Source organism: Mesoplodon bidens, assembly GCF_964165515.1.
Source record: "Mesoplodon bidens genome assembly, chromosome: 3".
Taxonomy (NCBI): domain Eukaryota; kingdom Metazoa; phylum Chordata; class Mammalia; order Artiodactyla; family Ziphiidae; genus Mesoplodon; species Mesoplodon bidens.
The window spans coordinates 103,240,934-103,255,401 of NC_138178.1; the positions used below are offsets into that span (position 1 = coordinate 103,240,934).

General features: G+C 43.5%; 1 protein-coding gene across 8 annotated transcripts in view; it reads right to left on the reverse strand.

Moving 5' to 3' along the window:
* CHD8 (chromodomain helicase DNA binding protein 8) overlaps window positions 1–14,468 on the reverse strand; it is a 56,540-nt gene that overhangs the window by 32,897 nt on the left and 9,175 nt on the right. For 3 of the 8 annotated variants that reach the window (XM_081229631.1, XM_081229632.1, XM_081229628.1), the window contains exons 2-5: window positions 4,807–5,864; window positions 3,539–3,910; window positions 2,431–2,816; window positions 1,008–1,122 (exon numbers count right to left, since the gene is read on the reverse strand). In XM_081229631.1, coding sequence (XP_081085757.1) covers window positions 1,008–1,122; window positions 2,431–2,816; window positions 3,539–3,910; window positions 4,807–5,649 — 1,716 coding nt within the window. In that variant the 5' untranslated portion in view covers window positions 5,650–5,864. Of the gene's footprint in view, window positions 1–1,007; window positions 1,123–2,430; window positions 2,817–3,538; window positions 3,911–4,806; window positions 5,865–11,758; window positions 12,040–14,468 lie in introns of those variants that run through there. The other 5 variants (XM_081229630.1, XM_081229629.1, XM_081229634.1 and 2 more) reach the window with 5 other exon arrangements.

A 14,468-nucleotide genomic window follows, 5' to 3' on the forward strand; every position in this document is an offset into this window, starting at 1 on the left:
TCCTCTTCTAGACTCTATTATCTTTTACTAATCTCTTATTTCTTCTCTAATTTTAAACTCTTAGCAATTATTATTTAATAATATATTCTAATGTCTGTTAAATCTAGCTTTTGCCTCATTCTCCTTTTCAAAAATGTCCTGGCTATTCTCACATGTAAACATACCCCAGAAGAACCGAAGTCTCAGTTTATCAAGGTATTGAATGCATATTAAGGAAGAGGGGATATAAAAAAATAAATAAATAAAATAAAATTCAAATCAAAAGAAAAAAAGGAAGAGGGGAGACATTTATAAAGTACTGATAGCTAGTGAGGCACCTGAGATTTGTTTAGTCCAAACCTCCGTTTTTCAGATGAAGAATTTACACATAGCTAAGTAACCTGGCCAGGCCCATCAGAGCTACTTAGAGGTACCACGGGTCTCCTGAATCATTAACAGCACATTCTTTCCATGGTTGGAAACTAGAGCCAAAGATGGTACCATAAGGCAACAGAGATAGAGGACTAAAGTTCTTCTGGTCCAGCTTCTTTTATTCTCTTCCCAATGCTTCTCATCTTCAAAAGGTAGCAAAAACATTGTACCTTAAACACCCCAGTTCTCAGCGCCAAAACCCTGAAGTTTTGGCAAGAATAGAAAACCCTGAAGTTTTGGAAGAAGTAAGGCAAAAGGGGGATAGCTGGACAGTTCTAAGAGAAACCAAAGTATTGCCATACCCAAAACAACAATCTTGCAGCATAATTTCATATTTGCTTAGTCTTTGAAATACTGGAATTTGAGAAAATGAGTATTGCTTTTTTATAGTAATATGCTTTTTGCCTAAAAAAAATTTAAATTTAAAAGACATGACCATGACCAGATCTTGCCTCTTCTACTTTTTAGGACTACCTCTGGTTTAGAAAAACTGGTGAAATGTGCATAGGCTTATCGTCTCTCAGTATCTATTCTTGGTCTGTCTGTCAGAAGTAAAACATGATTTTTTTCAGTAAGTTCTTCAGGGCTCCTTTTACCTGAATGCTGCTTTCTTCATCTTCCCGGGGTGATTGTGCAGGCATGACTTCCACATCTGAATTATCAGATGAGGTATTACGCTTTCTCTTCTTACCCACCACAGGAGTGATGGTGCTAAAAAGGAAAAACCAAATTCAGTTACAGTGAAGGCAAGGAAAATTTAGGAGTAAGAAAATATAATTAATCTAAACCATCACATACAAAGTCTCCAGGCGTAAGTGTCTAGATCTTCAGTCTGTGGGACACACAGCTATTGAGTAGCATGTTTGAAAAAAGAAGATATTAGGGTTTCTAAAATACCAGCTGACCTTTACACCAGATCTGACAAATCTGTTACCACTGTATTCACAAATACCTGAAGAAAGGTAGAGTAACACAGCAGAATGAATTTTTTTTTTTAATGAATTTATTCATTTTATTTATTTATTTTTGTCTGTGTTGGGTCTTTGCTGCTGTGCGCAGGCTTTGTCTAGTTGTGGAGAGCGGGGGCCACTCTCCCTTGCATGGGCTTCTCATTGCCGTGGCCTCTCCTGCTGCGGAGCACAGGCTCCACGCGTGCAGGCTTCAGTAGTTGTGGCACGCAGATTCACCAGTTGTGGCACACGGGCTTAGTTGCTCCGCGGCACGTGGGATCCTCCCGGACCAGGGCCCAAACCCGTGTCTCCTACATTGGCAGGCGGACTCTCAACCACTGCGCCACCAGGGAAGCCCCCCAGAATGAATTCTTGACTAAGAATTACAAGGCCTTGTTTTAGTTCCAGTTCTGTCACTAGCTGGGCATTAGTTTCGTAAGTAGCAAACACTGATGATAACATCTGGCCTGACAGCTGTTGAGGATCAAGTAAGATAACAGATATGAAACTTGCTTTTTAAAGCTGAAAAATCCTGTACAGATAGGAAGCATTATTATAATTACACCACAAAGCCTGAACAATCTCAGGGAGTGGAAGCTAGAGAGAAAGGAGTGAAGCTACAAGACACGGAAGGAATTCTTGTCAATTGTGACAAGAATTCTGTGGCAAGCCATGGTTCTGTCAAGACTGCTTAAGGCTGACAGTGGCTGCTGAAATCTTCCCCAGTTCACAGAGGAAATGTAAGAACAGGGCAGCTATGTCTACAGCAGCTCTCTTTTACTGGTGTGGGTGGTAGGAGGCTAGTGAGAAGTCTTCCACACTATGGTGATACAAAATCGGGAAGAATATAGAAAAACACAGGCACAGCTTTTAAATGTAACCCCTAACACAAGACTGGCTATCTTTCCCGTGCCTTGGTGTTCACTTGGGACAGAGAAAAGAAAGGCCTTATTATCTTCTATGATAGAGAGATCACCTTGAGCTTTGTAGCTGCTGAATACAACACGAATTTTAAAATGTATGCACTATCCTCAAATGTCCCATCAAAAGAGCAAAGGGTGGTACTTACTTTAGCTTACTCTTGCCCTTGGTTTTGGAGGTACCAGATGTTTTGCTCTTCTTTGGCTTTTCTTCCTTGAGCCTCTCCCCACTGCTCTTCTTCCTGCGTTTCTTTTCACCTTCCTCCTCAGGCCGAACGCTAGGCAACTCATCCTCATTCAGGACTCGAGGTATGTTCTGTTCGCCCCGGGCACGGGCCCTAGCAATGGCCTCCGCTACAATCCGGTTTGCTTTCTCTTGCTTCTTCTGGTGCTCCAGCCTACGGTTTTCCTCAATTCCCGTCTTGCCCCCCGTATGAGGAGCAGAGCTTGCTGGGGAGGACAGAGCGGCCACTTCACTGGCACTTAGAACTTTAACTACGGAGAGCCCAGAAGAGGCCCCTTGGGAAGAGCCAGCCTACAGAAATAAAGACACGAAAATTTCAACATGCTTATAGCTAAATAACCTGAATAAAACAACTCTGATGCAGGTAGGCTAGAAACGTCAGTTCTCTAATTCCTCAAGAAGCAGACTCAGACCAAGTCTTACTGAACCTAGAGACACATTCCAAAAAAAAAAAATAAAAAGTTTTTTTTGGTGGGATGCGCATGAGAAAAGGCAAGAATTGTGCCAAATTAACCTTCAATATCCTTAAGCCATGCTCCTAATGTCAATACTCAGATCCGTAATTCCAGAAAATTTTCAAACAATACAACCAACACTGGTCTCTAGGCTAAAGGTAAAAAAATTCAAATTCTACTCTTGGCCTACCTTCATCTCCCTGGGGGTGAGAGGAAGGACAATCATTTGACCTCTTTAAGGCTATTTCTTTATGTTTCAAATGAGAGGATATTTCCAGTCACTTTCATTTCACAAGAACATTAAGAAAAGATTGTAAATGAAATGGTTCAAAGACAAATACCAGACAAATCATCTCTGATCCCAAACCCAATAATAACCCTCAAATCTTTTCACGATGTAATTACAACAAGGTTTCCACGGGTGAAGGAAATAAAAGTCTGCATGTCACTTCAGAGGTATGAACCTAGACCGGCCCCACGTTCAACAGTGAGTGACTGCCGAGGGGAACAGCCAGGGACTAAGGGATGTGCTTCCCTTGTTTACTATGGAAGTCTCACCTGGGGCTGCAGCACCACCTTGAGCGGTACTGAAAGTCTCTGTCCCGGGCCCTGCCCTGGTCCCATTATCTGAGCCTGCTGCACGGAGGAAAGAGCCACTGGCTGGGCTGAGGATGGCTGCTGGGGCTGTGGCTGCGACGACGGAGGCTGCGGTACAATCTGGATCTTCTGCTGTGGCGGCTGCACCTGCAGCTGGATAGTCACTACTTTGGCCGGCTGCCCCTGGGCATTCTTGGCTTGCGTCAGGGCTGCCAGCTGGTTGCCCTGTAACACTATCTTGCCTGGCAGACTCCCCAGCACGACATGCCGGTGTCCTTGGGGACCTCCAGACTGTGGCTGCTGGAGGACCAGCGTGATGCGTTTCGATTCACCCTAGAGTGAAGAAAGGAAATCGCAAGAGAGGTAGAACATTAAAGAATGGCAGACCCCTTAATATTTACACCAGTTTTCCTCATCCTAGAGTTATAACAGCTGAGGGTCAGAAAACACAGTAAAATTCCTTCTGTTCATCCTCCTCTCTTTCCTGATAAGACCTTTTCTATATAACCTCTGCCCAGCGGGTATCAAGCCTGTTCTTGAAAAACTGTTGGGAGGCTCACTCTATTTCTATGGCAGTCATTCCATTTTCTGGAAATCTATTAGAACAAAAGTCTATACTGAACTGAAATCCACCTCCTTATAGCTTCTCTCCACCAATGCTACTCATCTTAATACTGTCTTCCCTCCCCCCAAACTCTTCTGGCCCTTGATTCAGAGACTAGAGCCTCTATTTTCTTATACTAGAAACCAGCCTTTTCACTGGGCAAAGTCAGAGGAGGACAATCTTAGTAATAAGAACAGGGGAGAGATACACATAGCTTCCATAAGTGTTGCAAATATAAATAAATGTAGTTTTCCAAAAATGATTCTTGTTCCCATTGCATCCTATATTACTCATATAACTTTGTATCATACATTATTATGAGTTCTTGTTTAAGGTCTGTATTTCCTGGCAGACTGTGAGCTCTGTAAGGACAGAGACTGTGTCTATCTTGCTCAGCACCAGCTAGGCACAGTGTAAATATGTAGTAAGAGCTCAAAAAAATACATTCACACTAACTGCTTCCACCTAGTAAGTAATAAATACATTGCTGTCAATACTAACTGATAAAAAGTACAGATGGAATTTAAACAGGATTTCCTAGAGGCAGCTCTCCTGTGCTTGCTCTCACACAGTTGCTGGGCCCTCTACTAAACCAAAATTCACCTCCCCCTTTCACTCAAGTCACCTGGGTAGGTGTAGAGGTCAGTGTAACTGCAGGCTTCAGTGGGGGCCCTGTGGCCCCAGGGTTTCCAGCAGGAGCTGAACCCTTAACTGGCTGTAGGACCAGCTGCTTTACTGGTCGGCTGGGCTGGACAATGCGCTGAACAGTAGCCTGGTTCCCAGGGACCTTGGCAGCCAACACTGTATTACCAGAGACAATGGAAACACCGGGTCGAAGGGGAGTGCCGGTTAGCACTTTGGTAAAAGTGACTTTTCCACCATTGGCTGTGCCAGCCACGAGGGGCTGAGCTGTGCTGGTGATACCTTGGGCCTGAATCTGTGCCACATGGGCACCAGTGACTGAGGAGCTGGGTGGGGCCTTAAGGATAACAATCTTAGGGGCTGACTGAGGTGGCTGCCCTCCAGCACTACTGGAGGGGACAGCTGTGGCAGAGACACCCATGAAAGGATTCCCTTGGCTCAGGATCTCCTGGCTCTTGGAGACCTGCAGAAGTCCTGACGCTGGCGTCGGTGTCTGTGAGACAGGTGGGGCTGGCTGCTCTTGGCTGACGGGCTGAGTGGTATAATCATGCAAGGTTAAAGACTCTGGAGCTGGAGCTGTCGATTCTTTGGGAAGTTCTGTGGGGGCTGTTTCCTCTGGTGGGGGGACCAAGTCACTTGCTGATGAATTCCCCACATCACCACCTCCACCATCCTGGTTCATCTGATCCAAGGAGTCCAGAGAGCTTGGCAGTCCAAGGGCTTCCTCAATAGGGTCTTGTGTAACCTGATTGAAGCTGTCATCAGTAAGAGAGTCCAGGCCAAATAAATTTGGGTCGTCAAACAGATCCATGATGGGGTCTGCCATCTTGGGGAAGCAGTGGGGGTTACTTCCCCAAGGTTTAGGGAGGGAAGGGGAGGGGGGGTAATGGCTCTCCCCTCCCCTCCCCTATTAAGAAAAAAATGTACACAATGGAAGAGGACTACTCTTCAGGTAAAGAGGCAAGAAACAAGTGCATGTCAGATTGTCCTGACCTTCATGGAGCAAGATGGCTAGGTCTTCAGAGGAAGATGGTGGAACTCCTGTTGTAGGAAGACAAATGACAAATAAGCAAAGTAGGTGACCTCAGGGAAAATTTCTAGCCTTAATATCAAATAGCATCAAAATAATAAGAGAAGAGGGAAATGTGAGGTAATCTGAGGACAGAGACACAGCGGAAAGAACATCCACATTTCTGCCTTAAAACTAAAACTAAAAAAGAAAAAAAGAAACAATCCAACGCCCTTTTGGGGCTCTTACACACTTTGAAGCTTCTGTCTGTCAAGATCATTCAGCTATCTCTGTCCATTTCTTTTTACAATTATCATTCTTAGCTAGAGATCAGGAAATTTAACATTCATTCACCTTCTATTTCAGGTTCATAAGTTGACAGAACTTAACAATATACCAGCAATACTTCAGTGAATATAGCTAAAGACTTCTGGATATACTGTATTTTGTAAGTTTCCCTTGTATTTTAGATACTTTTACTTACTACTGGCAAAAATAACCACCTTTAACCAAGCTTACAGTATAATCTTACCCAGGAAGTTTCACAAACTTTATTCTACTTAACCTATCAATGAATCTATACATAGTGTTTCTGTTATGACGGCCCCTCCCCACTTTCTCATATTTAAGATCAAAAACTTCCTTTGCAAGAGATTCAAAGAATTCTACAATTTCATTCTAGTTTATATTCCCAACTTTCAGTCTCATCACTTCCTATGCTCTCATCACTTCCTATATATACCCTATATTCCAGTCCAACTAGACAATACAGTTCCCTTAATGACGCTCCTATCTGCATGACTTTGCCTATTATGCTGTAGTTTCTTCCTGGAACATCCCCACCACGCTCCTCCCAAACTTCTCTTCCAGCTAAAATCTCTGACACCCTCAAAGGTCTTCTCCTCCACAAGGTGAGCCCTGAACCTCCATAAGGTGAGCAATTTTTGATGACTTGGTCCATTCACCTTCTTTAAATATCCACAGTGTTGTCTGCACCTTATTTAAAGCACTTATATTTAACATTTTATTAAAATGCTAAGTTTCTTGTCCATTTCCTCTGAAGGCCCAAAAGGTTCCTTCGTGCAAATTATAAAAAACTGCCTACTCAAGATACTTGTTTGCCATCTGCTGGAAAACTGTCATACTAAACATATTATCTATGATGACAGTGAACACGTGCAATGCACACCTTGCACAACCCTGCATGGTGGCCCAGCTCCTCTTTCCCCGAGAAAGAAGAGTTCCTGAATGGTGGGGACCACGTCTTATTCATCTGTGGATCCCTAAAGAACCAGAAGAATATCACATACACAATAGCTACTCAAAAAAAATTTAATGAATTAAAGTATTTGCTTGCAGCGTCTGGAACGAACCATTCAGTCCTTAGAGAAACTGTTATTCCCTGATTCCAAGATGAGACAGTAGAATACGTCCTATCTTGAAAAACTGTCCCACAAATAACTGAAATTATGTTTACTAAATCCACACCTGGGGCTTTAAGTTCATAAAATGCTGGGAAAAGGAAAAACTAAGACAAGGAATTATAAGTACATCACCACCTAACTAAACTATATGAAAATGTAGTATCTGCTCTTTGTATATGATATCAGTATTTGTCAATCCAGAAAAGCCTTGCTTGATAACACCATTTCTCCTAACTTTTAGAAGATATCAGAGAAGAAATTTGTCAGTGACACAGTACAGACTTGACTGAAGAAGGCTCTTCCACACAAGCCCCAAACTTTTTTTCCCCTTTCCTTAACCCATTCCAGTTATCCTTGAAAAACAATATAATGTGGGTAAGTAGCCCAGAAAATCAGACATAGATAACAGAACAGACTCATCAGTAGTTGGCACATCGGTCAAAATTACAAAGCATACATGGCATCTCCACCAATGTTAAACAAGATCTTCCTAGCTTCAGTAACTGTATACCCTTCACATCTCAACCAGGGTCCGTATCACTTCCCACTCCTGGTTAAACTATTCCACTAGCTCATTCCAGCCTCTCCTATCTAATACCTGCCCCAAAGTAACTCAAAATGGTGATGAGAAGAGTTATGGATAGGACTTCCCTGGTGGCACAGTGGTTCAGAATCCACCTGCCAATGCAGGGGACACGGGTGTGAGCCCTGGTCCGGGAAGATTCCACACGCTGCGGAGCAACTAAGCCCATGTGCCACAACTACTGAGCCTGTGCTCTAGAGCCCACGAGCCACAACTACTGAGCCCGCGTGCCACAACTATTGAAGCCCACGCACCTAGAGCCCGTGCTCCACAACAGGAGAAGCCACCGCAATGAGAAGCCTGCGCGCCGCAATGAAGAGTAGCCCCCGCTCGCCGCAACTAGAGAAGAGCCTACATGCAGCAACGAAGACCCAATGCAGCCATAAAAAATTAATTAATTAATTAATTGATTATTTTTAAGTTATGGATATTTCTTAATTTAATGAAAATCTACTGAATAATTTTATAGATTTTCTCAACACTACCATCAGCTTTTTTCTAGTTATGCCCTACTTTGTCACCTATAATTTTTCACTTCCTATTCACTGTCAGAGAAGTTACACTAAATATCTAACAGTTAAGTGTCACAAAAAAACTACAGTGAGGGCTTCCCTGGTGGCGCAGTGGTTGAGAGTCCGCCTGCCGATGCAGGGGACACAGGTTCGTGCCCCGGTCCGGAAAGATCCCACATGCCGCGGAGCGGCTGGGTCCGTGAGCCATGGCCGCTGGGCCTGCGCGTCCGGAGCCTGTGCTCCGCAACGGGAGAGGCTACAACAGTGAGAGGCCCGCGTACAGAAAAAAAAAAAAAAAAAAAAAAAAACTACAGTGAAAGTTTGCACTAACTAAAAGTTTATGCTGATAATAGTTTATAACTTGCCTTTTTTCCATGGGGTATTTTGTCCTTTCCAGGACTCCTTGCTATTTATTCACCCAAATGCTCTCCCTTCCCTCCACAACAGCCCAACGTCAGAGAGAGGGAGAGATCTCATTTTTTAATGGGAGAAACAAGGCTAATAGCTTCTGAAATATTTCCTTACTTCCATATGACTCAAGTATAAGTTTTTAAAGGTCAATGCACTTATCATTTATCTCCCTTCCCAATTTTTGGGCCAAATTTCTGCTTCTCCTGGGTCAGTCGGGGCCCAATAATTTAAAAACCTCACCACTGACTTAATGCCACAGCATCAAGTCTCACCACTTCTCAGTCCCATCCCATCAACTCACCTCTACTGACCTAATTCATCTTGTACCATTTTTTTAATCCTAGTCTCCAACTTCTTTTGTAACTCACATCTTTAAGTTGTCCTTGACTCTCAAAAGAATAAACCTTCTCCAAACATATCTCCAACTTTCTTCACCCCTCCTTCTATTCCTACTTATGGGTTATCCTGGCTATACCCATGTCTGGCCTACTCTACCAAGTTCATCTACCCCATGGTAGATAAGCTTGGTTGAATTCTCTTTCCATGGTTCAAACCCTGGTAATAAAAATAAATAGATGTTGGACTTCCCTGGTGACACAATGGTTAAGACTCTCCCTGCCAATGTAGGGGACACAGGTTCGAGCCCTGGTCTGGGAAGATACCACATGCCACGGAACAACTGAGCCGGTGCGCCACAACTACTGAGTCTGCACTCTAGAGCCCGTGAGCCACAACTACTGAAGCCCGCGTGCCTAGAGCTCGTGCTCCAGAACAAGAGAAGCCACCGCAATGTGAAGTAGTCCCTGCTCACTGCAACTAGAGAAAGCCTGTGTGCAGCAATGAAGACCCAATGCAGCCAAATATAAATAAATTTTTAAAATAAATAAATAGATGTTAAGCACTCAAATATACGAAACCCTTAATATATCCCTAAGTAAAGCAACTGCCTAGATAAAGAAATCATAGCAAACTTTAATCATATTGAGAATGAAAAGCCAGTCTTCACCTACCACTGCCCCAAAGAGGAACATATGTATATGCTCAAAAGGAAAGACAGAGCTTGATGGTTGCACTTAATCACTTTCCATAATTCCAAACTAATGAGTAGACTAACGACAGAAAATCTTGGCGGGGGGGAGGGAGAGGGGGAGAAGTAGAACTAACTAGGAAGTTAAGGTTAAAATCCGAGGCCACCCACCTAAAACTTCCAAATAACAAGCCAGAGAAATTCTTTATATAAAGCCCTTCATCTCATCGTCTTCTTTGAGGAGAAACTACTCCCTTCCCTTGAAATAAATATAAACTGATTTTTTTTTGTAGCTTTATCATCTTTAATGTAGTTCTTCTGGGTTTTCTTAGAAACCCAGAGTCCCAACTCTCCTGGTCTTATTTTAACGTGTCTCCCTACCCTTGCCCATTTCAATAATAACTTGTCTGTCCAATCATAAAGGACTTAGTTTTAATTCTACTCTATACTTTTCCATCTCAATCTCCCCATACCTTTCAACAAAGCAGTGATTCTCAACTGGGAGATGGAAGGTATGCAAAGTGTGAAAATGTGCATTCGGTGTTATAATTTTATATTTGTCAAATGGAAAAGGAAAACATCTCATTGTTTAGGTTATTTATATTCAATAAAACTGGACAACATGGGTAGGGGCGGGGGGCAGAGAAAGAAGTATGCCTGGTTTGGAAGGATTATCGACATCTCTGTGATGGGGTAAGATTTCTTATGGTCTCTCAAAAGGGAGTTTATCATATTGTTTATGACGGATGAGAAACACTGCAACAGAAATTAGTCCAGCTGTCTAAGACATAAAATTACATAAACTGAACTACAGACATCCATTCTCCCTTTACAGATTTCTCTGTACTGTCCATCCTCTTAGAAGATAACAGACGAATGCCATATTGACAAAAACTGATCTTTTCTGGGGCGTTAATATGCACTTTTAGAAAGTAGCAGCCATGCCCACTTAACCTCTAACTGCTCAAAGAACAAACTATTTTACTTCAAAGTATTAATCTTGTTATTGGAAACTATCATTTCAAGAGGATCAGCGCAGGCAGGCAGGCAAACATAAACAGGATATGGAAACAAGATGGGTAGAAGCAGTTTGAAGAAATCCCTTGAAAATAAAATAAACCAGAAGGCTTGAAATGAAAATCATCAACATAATTTTAAAAGAGGAGGATTTAAAAACTGTACCATGGAGACATTTGTGAAAACCAAAGGGTCTCAAATCTTATAAAGAAATGGGAAATAAACATCCAAGGTGAATGGAATCACAATTTAGGGTCAGCAGAGGATCAGGATGGAAGGACACAGACCATAAGAAATAGAGCTATTAACTTGGAGCCACCCAGGAGATCTTCCTCACGAAGATCGAGATCCTAGGCCATTTTCTCTATATTCACCATTCTCAATTCCAAATGTATGGCTACTCTGTTTTTGTTTTCCCAATTACCGAAGCAAGCACTCAAACCTCAATCAGGAGTATGGACATTTGGGGCAAACATGGCTGGTAAAGTGAGTCCTTCTGAATAAACAGGGAAAGCAAAATAGGCAACTATGAATGCTAAAAGCATGTTCGTATGTTCAAGGGGTAAAGGAGAAACTACAGAAATTATATGTACTCATGTGGAAGGGAAGGGGCAAGGTAAGGAAGTGCGGGGTTGACGGAGAGGGAGACGCGACTGGGGGCGGGGGTGGCGGGGACCCGGGTGCATTACCTGCTCATACTGCCAGGGCTGGTGCCAGTAAGGCCCACACAGCAGAGGCGGGACATGTCGGGCAACTGGAGCCCCCAAAATGGAGGTGAGGTACATGCTCTTGAGGGAGTGAGCTAGCGGGGTGCCCTCCAGGGTGGGGATGGCCAAGACGGGAAGATGCGGGGTGGGGGGGTGTGGATGCCCGGGTGGGAGCAATGTGAGGGTGGAAGCTACAGGCGGGAAGGCCCGACTAGCCCTTAGGTAGAAAAAGAGCTGTGCCTCACCTCAGCAAGGTAAGAGAGGTGCCTTTACCTGCAGCGGCCGTGGGGGGCCGGTTCGCCCCTCTCGCTGTCTCTCCAGCACCAGTTCCCCCTCCTCCTGCGCAGCCTAACTTGATGCTCCTGCCCGCCCCGCGCCCTCATTCGCTAAACTCCACTGCCACTCACAATAGGGTCAAACACGCAAAACAGCGCAGTGGGCGGGACTAGACAGAGCTTCCCCCTCCCCCGCCACCGCGAGGTTAGGTTGAGAGCGCACGGAGAGGCCTATCCGGTTTCCAGGGCCGAAGCGAAGCCTGCAGCTTGCTTGAAAAAAAAAAAAAGGAGCCTGGCCAGCGGAACGGTCTCAAGCTGCGGGAAACTAGTCCTGGCGATTAAATTCCCCCACCACCTACACTGTTTTCTGTACACCAAAGAGCGTAAACTCGGGAGGGAGGGTTCCGCACTAGGCCAACTCCGCCTCCCTCTGAACCCCCTGCCTTCTAGCAGCACTGTCAACTCTGCTGTAGTGACTGCACCTTATCCCACGACCGACCCATTAAAAGGGGCCAAATCTTCCGTCCATCATGGGAGTGAGTCAGCCCAATTGCTGGAACATGGGGCCTTTTACTCTTAAAAGATAAAGTGCTCTCTCTGCCACAAGCCAAACTGCATTCTTGATAGCAATGAAAAACAGCCATGAGACGTGTAGAGGAAACTCTAAGCAGCTCTGAAGTTCAGTCTTGCTAAAGTGTAAATCACAAAGAAGAAATCAGAGGGAGATAAGATTGAAGGGATAGGTAAGGGCCATACCCTTCAAGGAAAAAGCCTTGAACACCATGTTAAAGCATTTTCTTCTAGGTGGATGAGGAGCCACTGAAACATGGAACGACATAATCAGAAATGCATTTTAGTTAGCTAACTCTGGCTGTTGGATAGAGAATAGATTTGGGGGATGATGGAACAGGGGACACAGAAAGTAGTCAGGAGGCTGCTGTGGTAAGTCCAGAAAAGAGTTGTATTGTGGATGCTTGCTGGGTTTTTTTTTTCCTGCTTCCCCCTTCCTATATTGGGAGAATAGCGCAAGGTTAAAAGTCTTCAATGGAAGAGTGGATCTTAATCCCCACTATAGAGCTGGGATGGGTGGGTGGGGGTACTGAAATGAGGGGCAGAGTCCCATCTCCTCTCCTTGTCGGAGAAGTACGCACATGACCTAGCCTAGTCTAAGTGGACACTCCTGTGGAAAACCTTGACTTTGCAGTGGTAATACAAAGATCCAGAACCAACCAGTTAGACAATATTCAGCAATGTCAGACACTGGAATTCTGCAGCATCATAAACAGACTGTTCAGGGCTATGATCCTGGCCACATTCTCCATGATTCCAACTTCCCTTGGTTTCAGATCATTTTCTAAATCAGATTCTCTAGCATTCCCACTGATTTTGTGAGCCACGCAATATCCTTCGAGTATGTTCCCCTTCTGCTTAAGTTAGCCAAAAGATGATTTCTGTTGTTTTCAACCAACAAGATGATTAGAGCCTGAATCATAGCAATGTGGTTCAAAAGGTAATGATAGGAAGGAAAGGCCAGAGCGGAATAATACTTAGGGGATAAAAATTGGTAAAACCTAGAGTTTACAGGGAAAGATGAGTTCAGCCATGTTTAGTCTGAGTTGCCTATAGCATGTTAAGTAGTGATAATCAATAGAAGGTTGGATTATAAATATAAAAGTTGGCTTGGTGACAGAGTTATCAGTATCAAAATAGTTTTAAGAGTGGAGATTACCCAGGGAGTATGAAGAGCAGAGCTAGTATATGAAACACTGCACCAATACTGTTGGGGAGACAACAGAGAATGTGAGGGGTCTGTGAAGAACTGGATGTCCATTCCAAAGAGAGCAGCTGCTATTCAGCTCTAGTTAAGTGTTGCCATATGGAAACACATATCCAAGATTGAGAGAGAACTTCAGGTTTTTCAAAAGCCAGAAACACAGAGTTTTATGTAAATCTTCTGGGTTTTAAATGCAGACAACTAATTTTTTTAAATGTTTAAACACTATGCGTTAGAAAAAACACTTAGCTGGAAACCCCCAAATTAGAGATTTTTGGTGTAGAGTGAAAAAAGCTAAAGAGGAACCCAAGAGAACATCAGGATTTAAGAATCAGAATAAGCCACACCTACTAAGCAGGTAGAGAAGGCAAAGCTAGAGAAGCAGAGAGTGCAATATCACCGAGGCAAAGACAGTAGAGTGTTGCCGAGGGAAAGAGCGATCAATTGCATTGAACAAAGCAAAAATGTCCAATAATATAAGAACTTTAAAATGTCCATTGGATTTAATGCATCTCTACTTTTCACTGTCAAGCTAAGAGTAATCAGTCCCATATGAGCTTTCATAGTATTTTTGTTAAGTACTCTTTGGGGATAATTATCTTCTACTTCGTATTTTAGTTATATTTGTATGTGGAGGTATGATGAGCTTAAAGTCAGAGGGATCTGGGTTCAAATTTCTGTCCCACTAAGTAAATAAATCTTTCTCAGTCTAGTTCATTCCTGTGTACAAAGGGGGGTCAAATTACAGGGCCACTAATGAGGATTAATGAAACATCTCGCACACTTCTTGGTATGTAACCACTATTTCTAGGAGGTACTCAACGAATGTTGCTGGATAGACTATTTGGAAAAAAACTGTTTTTGCCAGTGTCTCTACCTACCTTGGAGATGCTAGGCAGCCTTAGA